Here is a 20581-nt window from a genome sequence, read left to right on the forward strand (position 1 = left end):
GGTCGACGGGCACGTGCACCTTCCGCCGACCACTGGCGACAACATCGATGTACTGTGGAGACCTCACGCCCCACGTGTTGAGCAATTCGGCGGTACGTCCACCCGGCCTCCCGCATGCCCACTATACGCCCTCGCTCAAAGTCCGTCAACTGCACATACGGTTCACGTCCACGCTGTCGCGGCATGCTACCAGTGTTAAAGACTGCGATGGAGCTCCGTATGCCACGGCAAACTGGCTGACACTGACGGCGGCGGTGTACAAATGCTGCGCAGCTAGCGCCATTCGACGGCCAACACCGTGGTTCCTGGTGTGTCCGCTGTGCCGTGCGTGTGATCATTGCTTGTACAGCCCTCTCGCAGTGTCCGGAGCAAGTATGTTGGGTCTGACACACCGGTGTCAATGTGTTCTTTTTTCCATTTCCAGGAGTGTAGTTCGCCAACACTCCTGCATCATCTTCCTCAGGTGTTGGATAGGATGTGGAGGCCCTGTAGCATGGGTTACCAGATCACCAGTCTTAAATCCCCTGGATTTTTGCCTATGGGGACATCTAAAATGCGTTGTGTATGCTGAACCATTCCTGATATGCAGACCCTTCAACAGCATGTTCACGATGCCTGTGACGCTATTCAGAGAGAGGTCGGAACATGCGAAAGAGTGTGGAGATCTGTGGTGCGACGTGTGAACGCACGCAATGCATCTCTTGGACGATTTTTTGTCATTGCACACACACTGTCCATTTCTGGACACATGTTCATAGGACCGTTTTTTACTTCATTTCCAGTCAGGAATTCGTCCCTGCAGTTTGTCGGTTTTATTAATGTTCGGCCTGTATGTAAAAATAAAATCTCCACAGTGCAGCTATTTCGAATGCAAGTGATTGCTGGAGGTATTTCTTTATAAAATTCCAACCACTTATTATGATTTTTGTAGTCAGCTTGCTTTGTGTTATGAGGAGTTTCCTCGCCTTTGTATTTTGCAATGATCACTGCAATGGTATCCATGCAACAAATACGGTTCGTCATTTTAAAGTTTAAATCCACTGAAGGAAGCGAAAAGATCTGTGGAACAATATCTTATCACACAAAAATGGCGAACTTGGATCAAAGTTAGGCCCTCGCTCTGTTTATCAAAGATCTTTGATTGAAGCTTCCCTGTCAAAGATTTGAGAAAAAGGGGTTTGACAAGCATTTGTCATTGGCCATGAACACTACGTTGCTGATGTCGCACATACTTGTGCCCAAGCCTGTATTTATCGTTGCACACAAGTCACCTGGAGGCATGCTCGACTGGCAACTAACGTGGAAACCTCACCTACTAACCATCCAACAGAAAGCCCACAATAGACTAAAACGACTAATGGGGTGAACTTGGGGATTACACTCATCCAACATTCTCCACACTCACAAAATCCTTAAGTGATCCATTCTTTATGTCACTGTTGAATGTATATATGCTCCACGAAGGTTCTGTAAGTCCCTCCATATCTTCAAACTGCATGTACTCCATATCACTTTCCACATCCTTTTACCTTGCCCCACATGAATCCTCTACCATCTTAAACAAATTCCCACCCATCCTCACTCACATTACCTCTGAATCTCCTGTACCATCTGTAAGCTAAATTCTGATAACCCCATTGTTTCGCCTCTGATGACCAACACTGGTATGCTGCTGTGGGTTCACAAAAAAAAAGAAGGTTGAAATGGCTCATCTTCATCGACAAAGCAAGCGTTACCAGAACTGGCATCAATCTGCAAGATCGTAATCTATGGGTTACAGACAATACTCAGGGAATGGTTGTTGCATCTCATCACTATAGGTTCAGCATCAGTACGTAGGCAGGGATTCTAGGTGAGCACTTACTTGGAATATTTTTTATTCCACAATGCCAATTCCTAGTCTTCTGCGGAATACTCTGTCTGGACTGCTTGAGAATGTGCCTTTGGCAATGCGACGGCTTATGTGGTTTCTGCATGATAGAGCACCTTTCCAGTTCCGCATTATAGTTCGCCAACACCTCAACATCATCTTCTTCGGGTGTTGGATAGGATGTGGAGGCCCTGTGGCATAGGCTGCTACACCGTCAGACTTGAATCCGCTGGATTTTTGCCTATGGGGACATCTAAAATGCGTTGTGTATGCTGAACTTTTCCTGATATGCAGACCCTTCAACAACATGTTCATGATGCCTGTGACGCTATTCAGAGGGAGGTCGGAACATGGGAAAGAGTGTGGAAATCTATGGTGCGACGTGTGAGCGCGTGCAATGCGCCCCTTGGACGTTTTTTTTGTCATTGCACACACTCTGTCCATTTCTGGACACATGCTTATAGGCCCTTTTTTACTCCATTTCCAATCAGGAATCCGTCCCTGCAGTTTGTTGGTCTTATTAGTGTTCACCCTGTATGCAAACGTAATATCATCCACAGTGCAGCCATTTCGAATGCTACTGATTGCTGCAGGTATTTCTTTATAAAATTCCCACAACTTATTATTGTTTTTGTAGTCAGATTGCTTTGTGTTATAAAGGGTTTCCTCGCCTTTGTATTTTGCAATGATCACTACGATGGTAGCCACTCACCAAACGTACTTCGTCATTTTAAAGTTTAAATCCACTGAAGGAAGCGAAAAGATATGTTTAGAATGGTGAACTTGGATCAAAGTTAGGCCCTTGCTCTAATGTTTATCAAAGATCTTTGATAGAAGCTCCCCTGTCAAAGATTTGACAAAAAGGACATTGACAAGCATTTGTTGTTGGCCATGAACACTACACTGCTGACGTCACACATACGTGTGCTCAAGCCTATATTTATTGTTGTACGTTTGTTCAAGACCATATTTATTGTTGCCCACAAGACATTTGGAGGCATGCTCAACTGGCAACTAACGTGGAAACCTCACCTACTAACTGTCCAACAGAAAGCCCGCAACAGACTAAATGGGGTAAACTTGGGGATTACACTCATCCACTATTCTCCACACTCATAAAATCCTTAAGTGATCCATCCTTTGTGTCACTGTCACACATACATGTGCTCCACCAAAGTTCTGTAAATCCCTCCATATCTTCAAACCCAATGCACTCCATATCGCTTTCCACATCCATTTACCTTGCCCCACATAGATCCTCTACCATCTTATCAAATTCCCACTCCTCCTCACTCACATTGAACATCTCTGAATTTCCTGTACCATCTGTAAACTAAATTCTGATAAACCCATTGTTTCGCCTCTGATCATCAACACTGGGATGTTGCTGCGCCTTCACAAACACATCCCTATATCCCTACACCTACATACACACTCCATGTACTATCTCAAAGCAATTTAACCAACTCCCTCTGGCAGACAGTGAGATCTGTTCCGATATTTATCCCTCCTACCAACTTTAACCCTTACTCCCTTTCCCACTCTACAACAGGGCTTCTCCCTCCTTTTCCCTCTAAACCCACCACTGTCCCTTTCTTTTGGTACACACCATTAATCCTCCTCAACCTCTGTCCTTCGCACTCTCTGTATTCTCACTATCTGCTTCATCACCTACCTGTCATCTCCATATTTTCCCCACTTAACAGATCCGTATCTCTTTGCCCACACTCCCCAACATCTATGCAACAAATTCTCTTCTCCGACAATAATTTTTCATCCAGTGCAAGTCCTTCAGACGTAAAGTAAAAGTGGAATGCTCCAATGTCTTTTTTTTTTAATAGAATATGACCCCATCGCAACAGTGTTTGTTAAATTGTATATACGCTACTGGCCATTAAAATTGCTACACCACGAAGATGACGTGCTAGAGACGCGAAATTTAACCGACAGGAAGAAGAAGCTGTGATATGCAAATGATTAGCTTTTCAGAGCATTCACACACGGTTGGCCCCGGTGGCGAACCTACAACGTGGTGACATGAGGAAAGTTTCCAACCGATTTCTCATACAAAAACAGCAGTTGACCGGCGTTGCCTGGTGAAACGTTGTTGTGATGCCTCGTGTAAGGAGGAGAAATGCGTACCATCACGTTTCCGACTTGGATAAAGGTCGGATTGTAGCCTATCGCGATTGCGGTTTATCGTATCGCGACATTGCTTCTCGCATTGGCCGAGAACCAATTACCATTAGCAGCATATGGAATCGGTGGGTTCAGGAGGGTAATACGGAACGCTATGCTGGATCCCAACGGCCTCGTATCACTAGCAGTTGAGATGACAGGCATCTTATCCGCATGGCTGTAACGAGTCGTGCAGCCACATCTCGATCCCTGAGTCAACAGATGGGGACGTTTGCAAGACAACAACCATCTGCACGAACAGTTCGACGACGTTTGCAGCAGCATGGCCTATCAGCTCGGAGACCGTGGCTGCGGTTACCCTTGACGCTGCATCACAGACAGAAGCGCCTGCGATGGTGTACTCAACGACGGACGTGGGTGCACGAATGACAAAAGGTCATTTTTTCGGATGAATCCAGGTTCTGTTTACAGCATCATGATGGTCGCATCTGTGTTTGGCTACATCACGGTGAACGCACATTGGAAGCGTGTATTCGTCATCGCCATACTGGCGTATCACGGGGTGTGATGGTATGGGGTGCCATTGGTTACACGTCTCGGTCACTTCTTGTTCGCATTGACGGCACTTTGAACATTGGACGTTACATTTCAGATGTGTTAGGACCCGTGGCTCTACCCTTCATTCGATCCCTGCGAAACCCTACATTTCAGCAGGATAATGCACGACCGCATGTTGCAGGTCTCGTACAGGCCTTTCTGGATACAGAAAATGTTAGACTGCTGCCCTGGCCAGTACATTCTCCAGATCTGTCACCAACTGAAAACGTCTGGTCAATGGTGGCCGAGCAACTGGCACGTCACAATATGTCAGTCACTACTCTTGACGAACTGTGGTATCGTGTTGAAGCTGCATGGACACCTATACCCGTACACACCATCCAAGCTCTGTTTGACTCAATGCCCAGGCGTATCGATGCCGTTATTACGGCCAGAGGTGGTTGTTCTGGGTGCTGATTTCTCAGGATCTATGCACCCAAATTGCGTGAAAATGTAATAACATGTTAATTCTAGTATAATATATTTGTCCAATGAATACCCGTTTGTCATCTGCATTTCTTCTTGAAGTAGCAACTTTAATGGCCAGTAGTGTATATTTCGTTCTGTTAGCTGTCTGTCATTGACCGTTTTTAATTTAAAATGTAAATATTCCCCATACTTTTCTTTTTCTGTAGTCTTTGTTATATTCTTATGAATGCTCTTGGCTGATGAGCGGAGTATTGAACTGCTGACACCTCACCCCTGCTCATATGTTGCGTGCGGGACGAAATGAAAATGAAGAAAAAGAGCAACTGCAGTCCTGATTTTACGGGACCTCGTTCGTGTGGGTAACGAGCGCTAGGGAACGACTGCCGAGTGGCGGATGCACTTCTCTAGTACGTAGCGCCGTGCGACAGCGGACTAGAGGTGTACAAATTCCCCTTGCAGCCTGCTTGCCCCTAGCTCCTCTGCAACCATTCATGCAGGTCAGCCTGCCGCGACGTAAACACAAGAGTGCGCGTGTACTGAGGCATAGTGGGTAATGCGGCCGGCACGGGCTCCCGCAAGCCCGGGCTACCTGGGTTCCCACAGGCCTGCCAAGCTTCACGGGCCCCGCTAAGCTTGCTGCGCCTGACAACAGGTTGCGCTGTGGACTGTCATGGCGCAAACGTAGACGCCGCGAAAAATGGCTCAGACTCGCCATTGTATTCCCAGCACTATAGTTTTTAGACGAACTGGATACGAAACAAGTGCTTCGATTTTGTTAAAATGCATTTTGGCAATTTAGAATGATTTTGCCAACTTCGAATGAATTCACAGAACCAGTAAAATACATCCTGGAAAAGTAGTTAAATATTTGTATAACTGGTGTCATACTTGGCTGAAACATACTAAAGTTAAAGAATCTAGACTTCCAAAATCTTAATTTGGTTCTCATTGCAGTATCGTGGTTATAGGGGCGTAGATAATTTATTCTTCTGGGTAGGGGACCAATCTTCTTTTTGGAGGGTGGAGGTTCACTTCTTTAGTACAAATATCTATCCGTTTCAGTGTTGAAAACTGCAACACAGACTGCATTGCGTTCCACCAAAACAAAAAACACTATCAAGTGTGCCAAACTTCATCAAGGTTGGAATAAAAATCTACAATTTGTCGAATTCCGTTTGGTGAAGTAACCTCTGCCATGCACCCTACGAAATTTTATGGTTTCAAGAGATAGTGTGCAAAATTTCATCAAGATTGTATGCAATACAAATACACGGGCACAATGAAAACGCACTTTCAGTTTTTCTCAAATTTTCCAATTTTTAGGTCATTTTCCAAAAATTTTATTTCATAAAAACTTTGTCCTGAGATTTACGAGCACAGCAAAAAAAAAAAAAAAAAAAAAAAAATTGCCGAATTGGTCCAGCCGTTCTCGAGTTTTACGATTATCGACACATTTGGCAATTCATTTTTATTTATATGGATAATAAGCCCGAAATATATGCGTAAAGGAAGAATATACAAATATAAGCCCAATATTTTTTGACCTGAAATTAACACATATATTGGGGTTTGTCCTTTGGTGCTCAGGTAAAATAAAAACTTTTAACTAACGTTCGTAATACGACAATGACGCGCGCAGTGTAAACGGATGCGTAGCGCAGCTCAGCAGTAATATGGGCAGGCAAGCAAGTTTCCCGCAGCCTGCCCGGGTTGGGTTGTGCGTGGCTTGGCTGGGAGTGAAACAGCCTGCCCGTTCTGTTGACAACGGGCGGCGGCGTGCCCGCCTGGCCACCGGGCAAGCATGGGCGGGTTAAAGGCGGAACGTGTACACCACTGCAGCGGACTCACCTGGCAGGTGTCGACGCCGCCGGCCAGCTCTCCGGCGCAGATGATGCCGGGCTGCATGGCCTCGGCGCGCGGCAGGCGCGTGTTGAGGCACTCGCGGCGCGTGAGGACGGTGACGAGCGCGTGCCGGATCTCGCAGGGCGCGCTGCTCGACACGCCGGGCCGCGTCGTGCCCATCCCGGCCACCAGGCCCGTGCGCCCGCCGTCGTCGGGCAGCACCAGCGGCTTCGGCGCGTCGACCGGCCGGCCCCACAACATCAGCCGGCTACCTCCCTGCACTGCAACAGGGAACGCAGCCCGGCTGTGCGATGCACTGCTTGTGAGGCGCAGGCGGCTAGTGTGAAATTTTACCACAGGTGGCTCGTGTAAAATTTTACCAATGTGCAACAATGTGGTGGCCTTTAGCCTTCTGGCGTACAACAGTAGTAATAGTAACTAAATCTACACTCCTGGAAATGGAAAAAAGAACACACTGACACCGGTGTGTCAGACCCACCATACTTGCTCCGGACACTGCGAGAGGGCTGTACAAGCAATGATCACACGCACGGCACAGCGGACACACCAGCAACCGCGGTGTTGGCCGTCGAATGGCGCTAGCTGCGCAGCATTTGTGCACCGCCGCCGTCAGTGTCAGCCAGTTTGCCGTGGCATACGGAGCTCCATCGCAGTCTTTAACACTGGTAGCATGCCGCGACAGCGTGGACGTGAACCGTATGTGCAGTTGACGGACTTTGAGCGAGGGCGTATAGTGGGCATGCGGGAGGCCGGCTGCACGTACCGCCGAATTGCTCAACACGTGGGGCGTGAGGTCTCCACAGTACATCGACGTTGTCGCCAGTGGTCGGCGGAAGGTGCACGTGCCCGTCGACCTGGGACCGGACCGCAGCGACGCACGGATGCACGCCAAGACCGTAGGATCCTACACAGTGCCGTAGGGGACCGCACCGCCACTTCCCAGCAAATTAGGGACACTGTTGCTCCTGGGGTATCGGCGAGGACCATTCGCAACCGTCTCCATGAAGCTGGGCTACGGTCCCGCACACCGTTAGGCCGTCTTCCGCTCACGCCCCAACATCGTGCAGCCCGCCTCCAGTGGTGTCGCGACAGGCGTGAATGGAGGGACGAATGGAGACGTGTCGTCTTCAGCGATGAGAGTCGCTTCTACCTTGGTGCCAATGATGGTCGTATGCGTGTTTGGCGCCGTGCAGGTGAGCGCCACAATCAGGACTGCATACGACCGAGGCACACAGGGCCAACACCCGGCATCATGGTGTGGGGAGCGATCTCCTACACTGGCCGTACACCACTGGTGATCGTCGAGGGGACACTGAATAGTGCACGGTACATCCAAACCGTCATCGAACCCATCGTTCTACCATTCCTAGACCGGCAAGGGAACTTGCTGTTCCAACAGGACAATGGACGTCCGCATGTATCCCGTGCTACCCAACGTGCTCTAGAAGGTGTAAGTCAACTACCCTGGCCAGCAAGATCTCCGGATCTGTCCCCCATTGAGCATGTTTGGGACTGGATGAAGCGTCGTCTCACGCGGTCTGCACGTCCAGCACGAACGCTGGTCCAACTGAGGCGCCAGGTGGAAATGACATGGCAAGCCGTTCCACAGGACTACATCCAGCATCTCTACGATCGTCTCCATGGGAGAATAGCAGCCTGCATTGCTGCGAAAGGTGGATATGCACTGTACTAGTGCCGACATTGTGCATGCTCTGTTGCCTGTGTCTATGTGCCTGTGGTTCTGTCAGTGTGATCATGTGATGTTTCTGACCCCAGGAATGTGTCAATAAAGTTTTCCCTTCCTGGGACAATGAATTCACGGTGTTCTTATTTCAATTTCCAGGAGTGTATATAATTAAGAATCAGCTGTCTCGTGTATGAACGATCATCACTTTAGAATGGCTCAATCGATTTGGCTGATTTCTTTTTGGTTGTGTTCGTAATTGTCAGGCCAAAGTTTGTATGGAAGAAAATTTTTGGAAACTCCACCAGAAAAGTCGGAAGTTTGGATGGTGTTTGTGTACGAAAATCTCAATCAAAGAAATCTGACGGGGTGTTTGACAGTTCTGCTGTCGCACATTTTCATAAAAATAAAAAATAAAATGTGACGTTCAGGCTGGCAGTTCTGTTGTCACTTATTTTCATAACAACATGAAATTCCGCATTAAATGTTGAAATTTTGCGAAAAATGAGACAACTGAAAGAGATGTTTCAGTCAGTTATCGGTGGTGATTGTATTTCTGGTGTGTTGCAAAGATTGAATTCATGTAAGTTCGTGGAGGTCTGTTGCAAACATTCATTTGATGGTAGTTCGTGGGTTATTGGTTTGGAAAAAATGACACCAGTGAGGCGTCGAAATATCGCTCGGCGTATGCGCAACGCGGACCAACTATGAGTACAGGAGACTGATGAAGAGCGAAGACAGTGTCTGGAGGCACCTTTGAACTGCAAATGTGTTTTTCCCATGGGCAGTTGTACATGGCATGCTCGAGAGTCTGTACACCATCAGCGCTTTCGTTTTCTCTTTGGACTGAAACACAAAAATGGTTGGTTTTGGGGAAGGAGACCAGACAGCGTGGTCATCGGTCTCATCGGATTAGGGAAGGATTGGGAAGGAAGTCGGCCGTGCCCTTTCAGAGGAACCATCCCCGCATTTGCCTGAAGTGATTTAGGGAAATCACGGAAAACCTAAATCAGGATGGCCGGACGCGGGATTGAACCGTCGTCCTCCCGAATGCGAGTCCAGTGTATAACCACTGCGCCACCCCGCTCGGTCTAAAGACAAAAAATATCGTTTATTACCAAGCGTTGCGATAAATGCATTTAAAATACCAAACAATTATTGACAAAACAATAAATTCCGATTTATTAAATTTCAATAATTTCACGATCTTACTGAGTTGATTTGTTTCAATTCACACAAAGACAAGTAAAGATTCGGTCGGATGAATTTCTTCTCGACCAACAAACTGACAAACAGCACATAATCTGTGAACATGTTGTACATTAGCCACTTTCTATAAAACTGGCTGCGAGAAAGAACATGCTAAGCAGTGCTGTGAAAATGTACGATTTTCCTTTCCTCTTCGCAGTCGTTGTTAACAGAAAACAGTAAAGTTGTGTTTATGGCTAACTTTATAATCCCACCTGTTCGAAGAATAAAACCATACAAAATATTGTCATAAAAGCTTCTATCTTCGCAAATACAGCAGCTGATTACACTTGATTTACCCATTAATTTGACTTCTATTTGCAATCAAGGTTCCGTTTGTAATAATATTAAATAAGATCAGTACTATGAAGAGAATGGATTACTATTCACAATGTACTGGAGGAGATAAGCTGCAGATGTTGTTGTTGTTGTTGTGGTCTTCAGTCCAGAGACTGGTTTGATGCAGCTTTCCATGCTACTCTATCCTCTGCAAGCTTCTTCATCTCCGAGTAACTACTGCAACCTACATCCTACTGAATCTACTTAGTCTATTCATCTCTTGGTCTCCCTCTACAATTTTTACCTTGCACGCTTCCCTCTACCACTAAATTGGTGATTCCTTGATGCCGCAGAACGTGTCGCAGATAGGCACAACAAATGGTTCAAATGGCTCTGAGCACTATGGTACTTAACTTCTGGGGTCATCAGTCCCCTATAACTTAGAACTACTTAAACCTAACTAACCTAAGGACATCACACACATCCACGCTCGAGGCAGGATTCGAACCTGCGACCGTAGCGATCGCGCGGTTCCAGACTGTAGCGGCTAGAACCGCTCGGCCACACCGGCCGGCTAGGCTAGTTGAACATATTAATTTTACTTATATAAATTGAATTCTTTAAGTATACTTCAACTTCACAGTTAATCATCTTACATTGTGAGGAACAAAAGAAAATGAAAAAATATATTAGCAGCAGGAACCGAACCAGAGTCGAAAAATTGCGCCAGTGCGCTTGACCACTGCACTACCGGGCCAATACATGACCTGCAGCTCAGAAATTCTTCATATCTTACGCGTAAAACTTTAGACAGCGTTTTTCCTACTGCTCCCTCAGGTTAAAAATTCTAGGAGCTTGAAAGAGGCTTCTACTCATATAGTTTGAGTTAAATCTGTGAGCTTCATCACAAGCTATGCTGTTGTTAGATTTACTTTTATATTTACCTATCTCTTAAAATCTTACTTTCTTCTACTGGAAGAGGGCCTTTTTAGCAGATCATCTATAGAAACTATCTCATACTAAATTTTCTCGTACACTCACTTTTTTACCAGTATTACCACTACCAATAGTCTTTTGACTTACAAGGGTAGTAACTGTCACTAAATTAAAAACACTCTAAGACAAGAAAAGGAAAAAAAAAGACCAACACGAACCTAAGGAATTAGCCGAATGGGGCAGAAATCGGTAGATATGATGTACGTCTAGAGACAAACAAATTATTGCAAATTATTGGATGATTTATTGAAGAGAAACAGCTTCACAAATTGAGCAAGCCAACAAGCGTTGGCCCATCTCTGGCCTTTAGTTATTCAGCTCAGCATTGACTGACAGAGTTGCTGGATGATCTCCTGAGGGCTGTTGGGCCAAATTCTGCCCAACTGGCGCGTTGGATCGTCTAACTTCTGAGCTGCTTGGAGAGCCCTGCCCATAATGCTCCAGATGTTGTCGATTGGAGAGAGATCCGGCGACTTTGCTGGGCAAAGTAGACAAGCAGTAGTAACTCTCGCAGTGCGCGGGCGGGCATTATTTGCTGAAATGTAAGCCCTTGATGGCTTGCCATGAAGGGCAACGAAAGGTGCCGTAGAATATCGTGCTCTAAGGGTGTGCAGGATGACAACGAAAGGGTTCCTACTATCGAAAGAAATGGCTTCCCAGGCCATCACTCCTGGTTTTCAGGCAGAATGGTGGACGACAGTCAGATTGGTATCCCTCCGTTGCCTGGAGCCTCTCATGACATATCTTCACTGGTTATCGGAGCTCAGTTCGAAGCTGGACTCATCACTGAAGACGATTATGCTCGAGTCAATGATATTTCTGGACAAATATGCCCGACACCGTGCAAGTGGCATTCTCGGTGTACAGTGGTCAATGGTGATCGGTGCAAGGAGGTCTGTAAGCTTAACCTCCTTTCTATGAGCCGCCTATTAATGGTCTTTATGTTCCAAGTGCAAGTCTATATTCTTCCGTGCCCATTTTCATTGAATTTAAAATCTGGGTATTCGACCTGATCTCCTTCTCCGATGTCCTCCTTCCGCTTCCTAACTCAATTTCCTCTCCCCTTCTCTGTTCATCTCTTCCTCCCCCCCCCTAGTCCCTCTCTCTTTCTCTGACCTTCTTAGTTATTTCAAACGGGATCTCGATAGCGAATAGAAGTCAAAATGAATGGGTAAATCTGTTGGAATCACTAGTACATGGCCTTCTCAGCTGCTGGATCTGTGAGGATAGTACCTTAATGACAGTATTTCGCACAATTTTAATCTATGAACATGTAGTATTATAAAGTTAACGATAAACACAACCCTATTTTCCATTAAAAAAGACTGCGAAAAGGAACAGTTTAGCCCAATTCTTTCTCGCAGCCGCTTTAACAGACAGTGTTTATTCTATATCTCCTGTAGACTGTCAGTTACATGGATATAACCGAATCTTTCTGTAAACTGAAATAAAGAAATTCAGGTAAATCGAAATTAATTGATTTCGTAAATAATTGGGTAAATCGAAATAGCAAGTCGGTTGAAATTAGTGGTGTCTTTGGTATCAGATCATCCTCGCATCAGAACATCCTCACCTTTAAACTTCCTTGAGATTACCCTTGCTTTAGCGACGTTGTTCATCAGTTTCTTAACAGCGAGTCTTATTGCATTACATAGTTTCGTTTGGTTCAGATTGGCTCGACGAACATGTAGTTGGCCTACGTTCCGCGTACGTCGACCGGTATTTCGACGCCTCACTGGTTGCATTTATTTTTTTTTTCAAGGAAATAAAGCACGAACTGTACTCAACTGAATGTTTTCAGCACACCAAAATATCACGAAGTGACACCAGTTATAGTCTTTGCCACACACCACAGATATGATCGCCAACGATAACACACCGAAATACCGCTTTCAACTGTATTCTTTTTCGCGAAATATCAGTGTTCAATGCGGAATTTGTTGTTGGTATTAAAACATACAGTAGCAGAACTGTCGAACTGAACGTCACTTTGTTTCTTTTCCCTTACGGAAAAATCTGACAGCAGAACCGTCACAATTTTTTCATTGAGATCTACATACAAAAATATCATTCAAATTTATGTCTTTTTCGGTGGATTTTCCAAAAATTTTCCTTCATTCAAACCTTGTCCTGATAATTATGAACATAACAGAAAAAATCAGTTAAATCGGTCTAACCTTTCTCAAGCAATGATCTTTCATAGATGCGGCAACTGATTTTTATTTATATAGATTGGCGGAAAATGCCAATCAGTAAAGTTTTGATGCCGATGGATGAATGTGTGATGCTGCAGCGCAATTTCACCGTCGTTTGGGAAGGACTGTAAACAGGGGATGTGTTGGGACCAGGGCACAAACTCTTTGCGAATTTCACCATGTGTACTCAGTTGCCAGTATTCGTCGATGTTGGCAGGAATGGGCGAACCATGACTAAACACAGCATCAAGATTCAAGCGGTCTACTCAGAGAGACGTCTGAAATGAGGACCGAGCAGTAGTCAGAGAGCAAACAGAGTCCTAGAGTCATTGTTGTCATCGATCCGACGTGCAACTGGGGCTTCAGTGACCACAAGTACGTTACAGAAAGGAGGCTAAGCTCACAGCGTTCCTTGCGCCGACTAGCATTGACCCCTGTAAACCAATAAGCAACTTTGCAATGATGCCGAGCCCATTCGGTTTGGAATACAATTGACTGGATTAGAACTGTCCTCAGTGACGAGTCTCGCTTCGAACTGCATCCCGATGAGCAGCGAACGTATGTTTGGAGACGCGCCAAACAGCGGTGAACACTAACCAGACTGTTGCTCTACAGCCAGAAGTAATTGTCTGGGGTGCCAATTCATTTCATAGCAGGATCCCTTTGGTAATTAACCGCGGCACCCTTACAGTATGGGACTGATGACCTCACTGTCTGGTCCCCTCCCCAAAATCAGCCAGCCAACGCGTACAGCACAGCGGTACTACACGGTATTCTATGGCCTGTTTTGTTGCCATTCATGGCAAGTCGTCCTGGGTTTACATTTCAGCAAATAATGCCTGCCCGCACATTGCTAAACTTTCTACTGCTTGCCTAATGGAAACAAACCTGAATAAAACGTTACGGTCTGTCGTGCCTGTCCACAGAGAGCTGATGAGGTTTAGCCTACATCAATACGAATTTCAGAGAAACAAGAGAATTGACGACGGAATAATACAAGTTCTCTGCATAGTAGAAAACACAAATCGCGGGTATGTTAATGCCATAATGCTAGACTCACTGGCGCATTTGACAACGTCTAGTGGCCTATGATGTTTCCGCATCTTAGGGAGCCACAGGTAACCCGCCACCCTGTACCACAGTCAATGGGGTTACTGTAGAGACAGGGTTAATGACTGGCGAGCAGGCAACCGGGAAGTAGTGAAAAGATCCACTAAGGGATGCCGACAGGGATCGATCTGCTGGTACAGCTTCTGAGATGTAAGAACAGAACCCATTTTACGTCTCGGTAGCGAGCCTTGACTACGCCGTCGGAATCGTGGCAATGACAACGACCTGCTAGTGGTACGATGGTAGCATCGGCAAGCTCCCGAGCACAACTTCGGGAGAAAGCCAGTAGTATTTTTCAACATATCACGAACTTGTGTACACAAAGTAAACTGACAATTTCCTCAAACGAAACACTTTATGGCCTACTTAAAGGAAAACTCGTTAGAAACCTGTCGGTGAAATTTGAAAACAGAAATATAACATGAAAACAGACGACGGGATACTTAGAAATTACTACTGATGAGGGACTCTCCTTCCAGATCGACATACAAAGTACTTCAGACAAGGCCGAAAAAACGTTACAGAAACTGGCAAGACTAGACAGATATTCCAGACCTCCACCAACAAACATGACAATATATCACTGTACAGTCTTTGAATCCATTATGTACTTTGCAGCAAGCGCATGGGTACATAAACTCATTCTAGCGACAAACAAAAGAGATGCGAGGCGCAATCAGAGGGGTGCACTCCTACGGTTATTAGACGCCTTTGAAACTACATCCTGGGCGTCTTTCCAACCGACGGCAGCCTTAGATGCCGTACTGGAACGTACTGGATGAAGATAGGCTTTATGGACAAAATATGAGCAGTCACAGAAGACATCATTGGTAAACGCCATCCTAAAAGATGGCGAGTGAAGACATGGAAAATGCACTGGGATACATGCGACAAGGGCCAGAGAATATGAATTCTTTGCTAAAGTAAGTGAAAGATTAGGAGTAAGATACGATACCCCGAACTGTGGAATTATACATTTCCTAACCGGGCATTGTCCTTGTCCAACACATTTACGCCAGATGAGTACCCATACGAGCATAGAGTGTGCATGTAGGGAAACTAACTTCCCTAAACATGTACTACTACACTGAGCCTCGCATACACCGGTCAAACGACAAATGACGACACTCAATAATACAGAAGGTGATTCAGCTGCTGAAATGCCTTCAAATACCACTTGCTCGATTTTCATATTCTCTCACACAGTACGTGCAAATTGTTAGTCCTAGAGGAAAAATGAATGGGATCCTTTTGCTTTGGACATGTTTTCGCTAGAGGGCCAAGTTTTCCAATTATTCAAGAAAAATATACAAAAGTTACCTTCAAAAGCGTTTTCCTTGAATAACTCGAAAACTGAGGCCTCCGGCGAAAACATATCTCAGTACAAAATTTAACTACATTAAATTTCCTACTGAAAGGCCCTGTTCATTTTTTGTTTAGGACTAACAGTTTGCACAAAGCGAGGGAGAGAACATGAAAATCTCGTGTGGGGTTTTTTAAAGTCATTTTAGGTTGCATAAAACCTATCGGTAGGATCACCCTATATATCATTGCCTCAGATAACCAGATCAATAGGCAGACCTAGACAGAACAGCGGACACAATTGCAAGAATATTGCAAGAAGCAACGCAGTAGAGAGACTGTATAGTCCTGCACCCAGGCCAAACATAATCCTAGCACTAAATGACAGAAATGGTGATAGATACTGCTACAGAAACAGGAGATGAAGCAGACACACCCTACGACAAGGTAACACGTAACACAGACAGACATAAAAGTATATTAACACCTAGAATATTAAATATCGAAATGCATAGGAACTTATAAATAAAGAAAATATTGATCAAAAATGCATAACTCGATGACCTCACACTGAGATATGCCTTTCTGACAAGCCCCATACTGACAGTCATAACAACTATAATAAATGTATTTGAAATGTATTTCGTATAATCTGTGAACAGTGACCTGTTATTGTAGCCTAATGGTCGCTCAAAAAGTTTAACTTATGATGGAAACTAACCCTTAACATACAGTCATAGGTATATACAGCTCAAAAATGCTTCTATCGGAGCACAAAGAAGGAGAATGTGCTCCTCTTTGTCTAAAGCCTATTATCCAGTCTCTTTTTGTAGTGAAGCCTTCATATGCAGCATCTCTCTGCCGCTGTCTCTCTCACAGTCTCCTTTTTCTCCCACTGACACTTTTCCTGCCGTCTCTCCCACTGTCATTTCCTTCCCCACTGTGTCCTTCTCTGCCAGTCTCTCTGTCCCACCGCTCTTGTACTTGTCCTATTTCTTTTTGTTTCCCATTGTCAATGTTTCCTGCTTTCTCGCTTATGGTCTGCTATTTTTCTCTTCAACCATCATTGCCTCTTTTCCATACATGCCACTGGGGATGACTTCCTTGAGGTTTTGACCCCTAGGACGGGGAATCTTATCGCATGGCTATAGCGTGTTGGGAAAGGCAGAAAACTTTTTTTTCTTCGTGTTAAAGTTCGCCGGTCTTGGAGAGGAGCGGGCGGTTCCATAACGACCCACCCCCTCCGGACCCTCAAGCCTATGTATGGTCTCAACTCATATTCGTTTTTGATTTCCATAGTCTTCTCTCTATTTTTCTAACACTGCTACTATCTCCATCCATTTCTATTTTCCTTTTACTGCCGCTGTATCTCACTGGCCATCAGTATCTCCTCTCTCTCTGGCTCCCACTCCTACTGTCTTTCTCCACCTCTCTTTCTCTTTTCTGCCATTCTCTCTTCCTCTGCCACAGGCACTGCGTATTCTTTCTTCTACCGCCACTGTCTCTCTGATTCTTTCAGCACAAAAAGCGCGAATATGCTCGCATGCAAAAATTTTGGTGAGAAAGGCTGAATGATGACTAAGACAGCTGGTTCCCCAATTATTTATTAGACTCTTTTGAAGAGGAACATATTAGCATTTTTGCATTTTTCTCGGCTGGCTCCCTGTTACAACAGGGTGTGCCTGTTATATAAAAACGAATTATGTAGTTCAGAAAAGTTTTGACAGTTTATTTATGTACTTCGACACGCTTACGTACTTTGACACATACAGTATAAACAACAAATAGGTATGCACAATATAAAGTTAAAACAAAATCGTCTCCTGTAGAACGCAAGTTCGCTCTACACTTTGTTGCATAAAAATACACAACGTTTTTAGGCAACACCTTCAGTATACCAAAAAGTGCGATGTTTGATTTGCAAGCACATAGAATTTCGTATGACAGAATATTTTTTGTAAGGTCGCACAACAGAATAACTTCCAGATCAAGACAGTCTTTATAGACATGAAGTGCCTATTATGCAGATACATCTGGGGAAAAGACGGCGACTAAAAGCATAGTCTGGTGTCCTGGAAACCCTTGTGATGACCCCAGGACCTTTGCCACGTGCAAACTATGTCAGTTAAAACTACAAGTACGCCTCAGGCCGGATGTTATGTCTATATTTTACGTGCCTCAGTACAATAACTTTGACTCTATGGATCTCGGTAACGGACAATGACGTCCAAAAATGTCTCAAGGGTTCCCGAGAACATCAGTGCAAGAACTAATAGTAAAAATTTTGTGGATTGCCGTGAATAGAAATTATAGATATGGCTATCCCCTTAACTGATATTTTTGATACACAAAAATCTTCGTTTATCGGGTATTTCTCAGCAACTATCTACTAACATATTGTGCTTTTATAAGACGTCTAAAGCCCGTTATAGATCACTATAATACAAAGGAACCAACCGATCTGCTCAGTCTGCCTGGGCTGGGGGAAGTGTGTAATGTGTAAATTTAGATAATGTGCAGCGGGATAGGTACAGAATGTCCGTTGTTATGGCAGTATACATATGATAGCTAGGGCACGGATTATCCAAAATGCCCTTAGATTAGATTAGATTAGATTAATACTTGTTCCATAGATCATGAATACGACACTTCGTAATGATGTGGAACGTGTCTGGTTAATGAAAGATGTCTGTACAAGATATTAAATTTCACAAAAAATTGCATGACACTAATGTTTAAGTTTTTTTTATATCTAAAATTTCAGCCAATGAGTAGAAGGAGTTGTCATCTAGAAATTCTTTTAATTTATTTTTAAATGTTAGTTGGCTATCTGTCAGGCTTTTGATGCTCTTTGGTAGGTGACCAAAGACTTCTGTGGCAGCATAATTTACCCCTGTCTGTGCCAAAGTCAGATTTAACCATGCATAGTGAAGACCATCCTTTCTCCTGGTGTTATAGCTATGCACACTGCTATTACTTTCGAACTGGGTTGGATTATTAACAACAAATTTCATAAGTGAATATATATACTGTGAGGTTACTGTGAGCATCCCTAGATCCTTAAATAGATGTCTGCAGGATGACCGTGGGTGGGCTCCAGCAATTATTCTGATTACACGTTTTTGAGCAATGAATACTTTTCTACTCAACGATGAATTACCCCAGAATATGATGCCATACGAAAGCAGTGAATGAAAGTAGGCATGGTAAGCTAATTTACTGAGATCCTTATCACCAAAATTTGCAATAACCCTAATAGCATACGTAGCTGAACTCAGACGTTTCAGCAGACCATCAATGTGTTGCTTCCAGTTTAACCTCTCGTCAATGGAATCACCTAAAAATTTTGAAAATTCTACCTTAGCTACAGACTACTGTTCAAAGTCTATATTTACTACTGGAGTTCAGCCATTTACTGTACGGAGGTGTATATACTGTGTTTTATCAAAATTTAAAGAGAGTCTGTTTGCTGAGAACCACTTAATAATTTTGTGAAAAACACCATTTACAATTACATCACTTAGTTCTTGGTTTTTGGATGTTATTACTATACTTGTATCATGGTCAAAAAGAACTAACTATGCATCTTCATCAATGTGGAATGGTAAGTCATTAATGTATGTCAAGAACAGTAAAGGACCTAAGACCGAACCCTGTGGGACCCCGTACTTGATAGCCCCCCAGTTTGAGGAATCAGCTGTTGTTTTAACATTACATGAACCACTTATTTCAACTTTCTGCATTCTTCCAGTTAAGTATGAATTAAATCATTTGTGCACTGTCCCACTCAAACCATAATGATTTATCTTATCTAAAAGAATTCCATGATTTACACAATCAAAGGCCCTTGGACCCTTATCTCTGTTATCAACAGAACACAAAATATTACCCCTTGAAAAATAGCCTTTGCGCGGGCGGGGTTTTGGAACATACTGGTACCGTGCACTGTGATACGCGGACCGATGAAAGTTGTAAAATAAAATTCCTTGGAAAAGGCTTGATTCAGTTCCAAGGCTTTTACTTCCGATCGTTGTGGGTGGCGAGCAACTATTTTATCGATCCTATCTTTTCTTTTATTCTCTTATAAATTACTAAATTTTTTTCTTAACACCCTTTCCTTTAAGTACGTTGCAGTTTCCAATTTGTTTACTTTTCTTTCTAAGTCATTATTGTTTCTTTGATTTTACTCTGTTGAGAAAAATATTTGGTTGTAATGTGGCAAAAAATTATTTTATTATACGATGAAAGATGTAAAATGACAACCTAATTTAAAAAACTAGGTAACAGGTCTTCAGGTATGCAATACTTCGTTATGAATCTTTTGGATGGTTGCATGTTCATCATCTTTCTTTATGTTGTTCTAACAAATTCATCTGCAAGTAACTACACATATCAAAAAAGGTTTTGCATCACCCCGGTTCCCAGGAGTCCTGAAGATAGACGCTGAGTGTGGATATTGTATCGCGGACACAGTCCGTTTGACTGTTCAGAGATGTCACTAAACCCGCCCAAAGATGTAAACAACCATGCATAAGCAGCGCCTATTAGACAGGGGGGTCCGACAGCCTATCAGTTCCAGTCATTCCACGAGGAAGGAGGTACACTGCTCGTGATGTCTGTAGTTCAACCACGGCTAGACGGTCAATACCGCGGTTCGACCACGTCCACATTGTTACTTTGTGCCAGGAAGGGCTCTCAACAAGGGCAGTGTCCAGGCGTTTCGGAGTGAACGAAAGCGATGTTGTTCGGACATGAGGAGATACAGAGAGACAAGAACTGTCGATGACATGCCTAGCTCAGGCCGCACAAGGGCTACTACTGCAATGGATGACCCCTACCTACGGATTATGGCTCGGAGAAACCCTAACA

At 44.3% G+C, this 20581-nt stretch overlaps 1 protein-coding gene across 1 annotated transcript in view; it reads right to left on the minus strand.

Moving 5' to 3' along the window:
* The window catches only part of LOC126187695 (coagulation factor XI-like), a 162082-nt gene that overhangs the window by 52739 nt on the left and 88762 nt on the right, over positions 1–20581 (minus strand). The window contains exon 4 of the mRNA XM_049928937.1: positions 6884–7158. Within this exon, the coding sequence (XP_049784894.1) occupies positions 6884–7158 (275 nt within the window). The remainder of the gene's footprint in view (positions 1–6883; positions 7159–20581) is intronic.

The sequence above is a fragment of the Schistocerca cancellata genome, chromosome 5 (assembly GCF_023864275.1).
Source record: "Schistocerca cancellata isolate TAMUIC-IGC-003103 chromosome 5, iqSchCanc2.1, whole genome shotgun sequence".
Classification (NCBI taxonomy): Eukaryota; Metazoa; Arthropoda; class Insecta; order Orthoptera; family Acrididae; genus Schistocerca; species Schistocerca cancellata.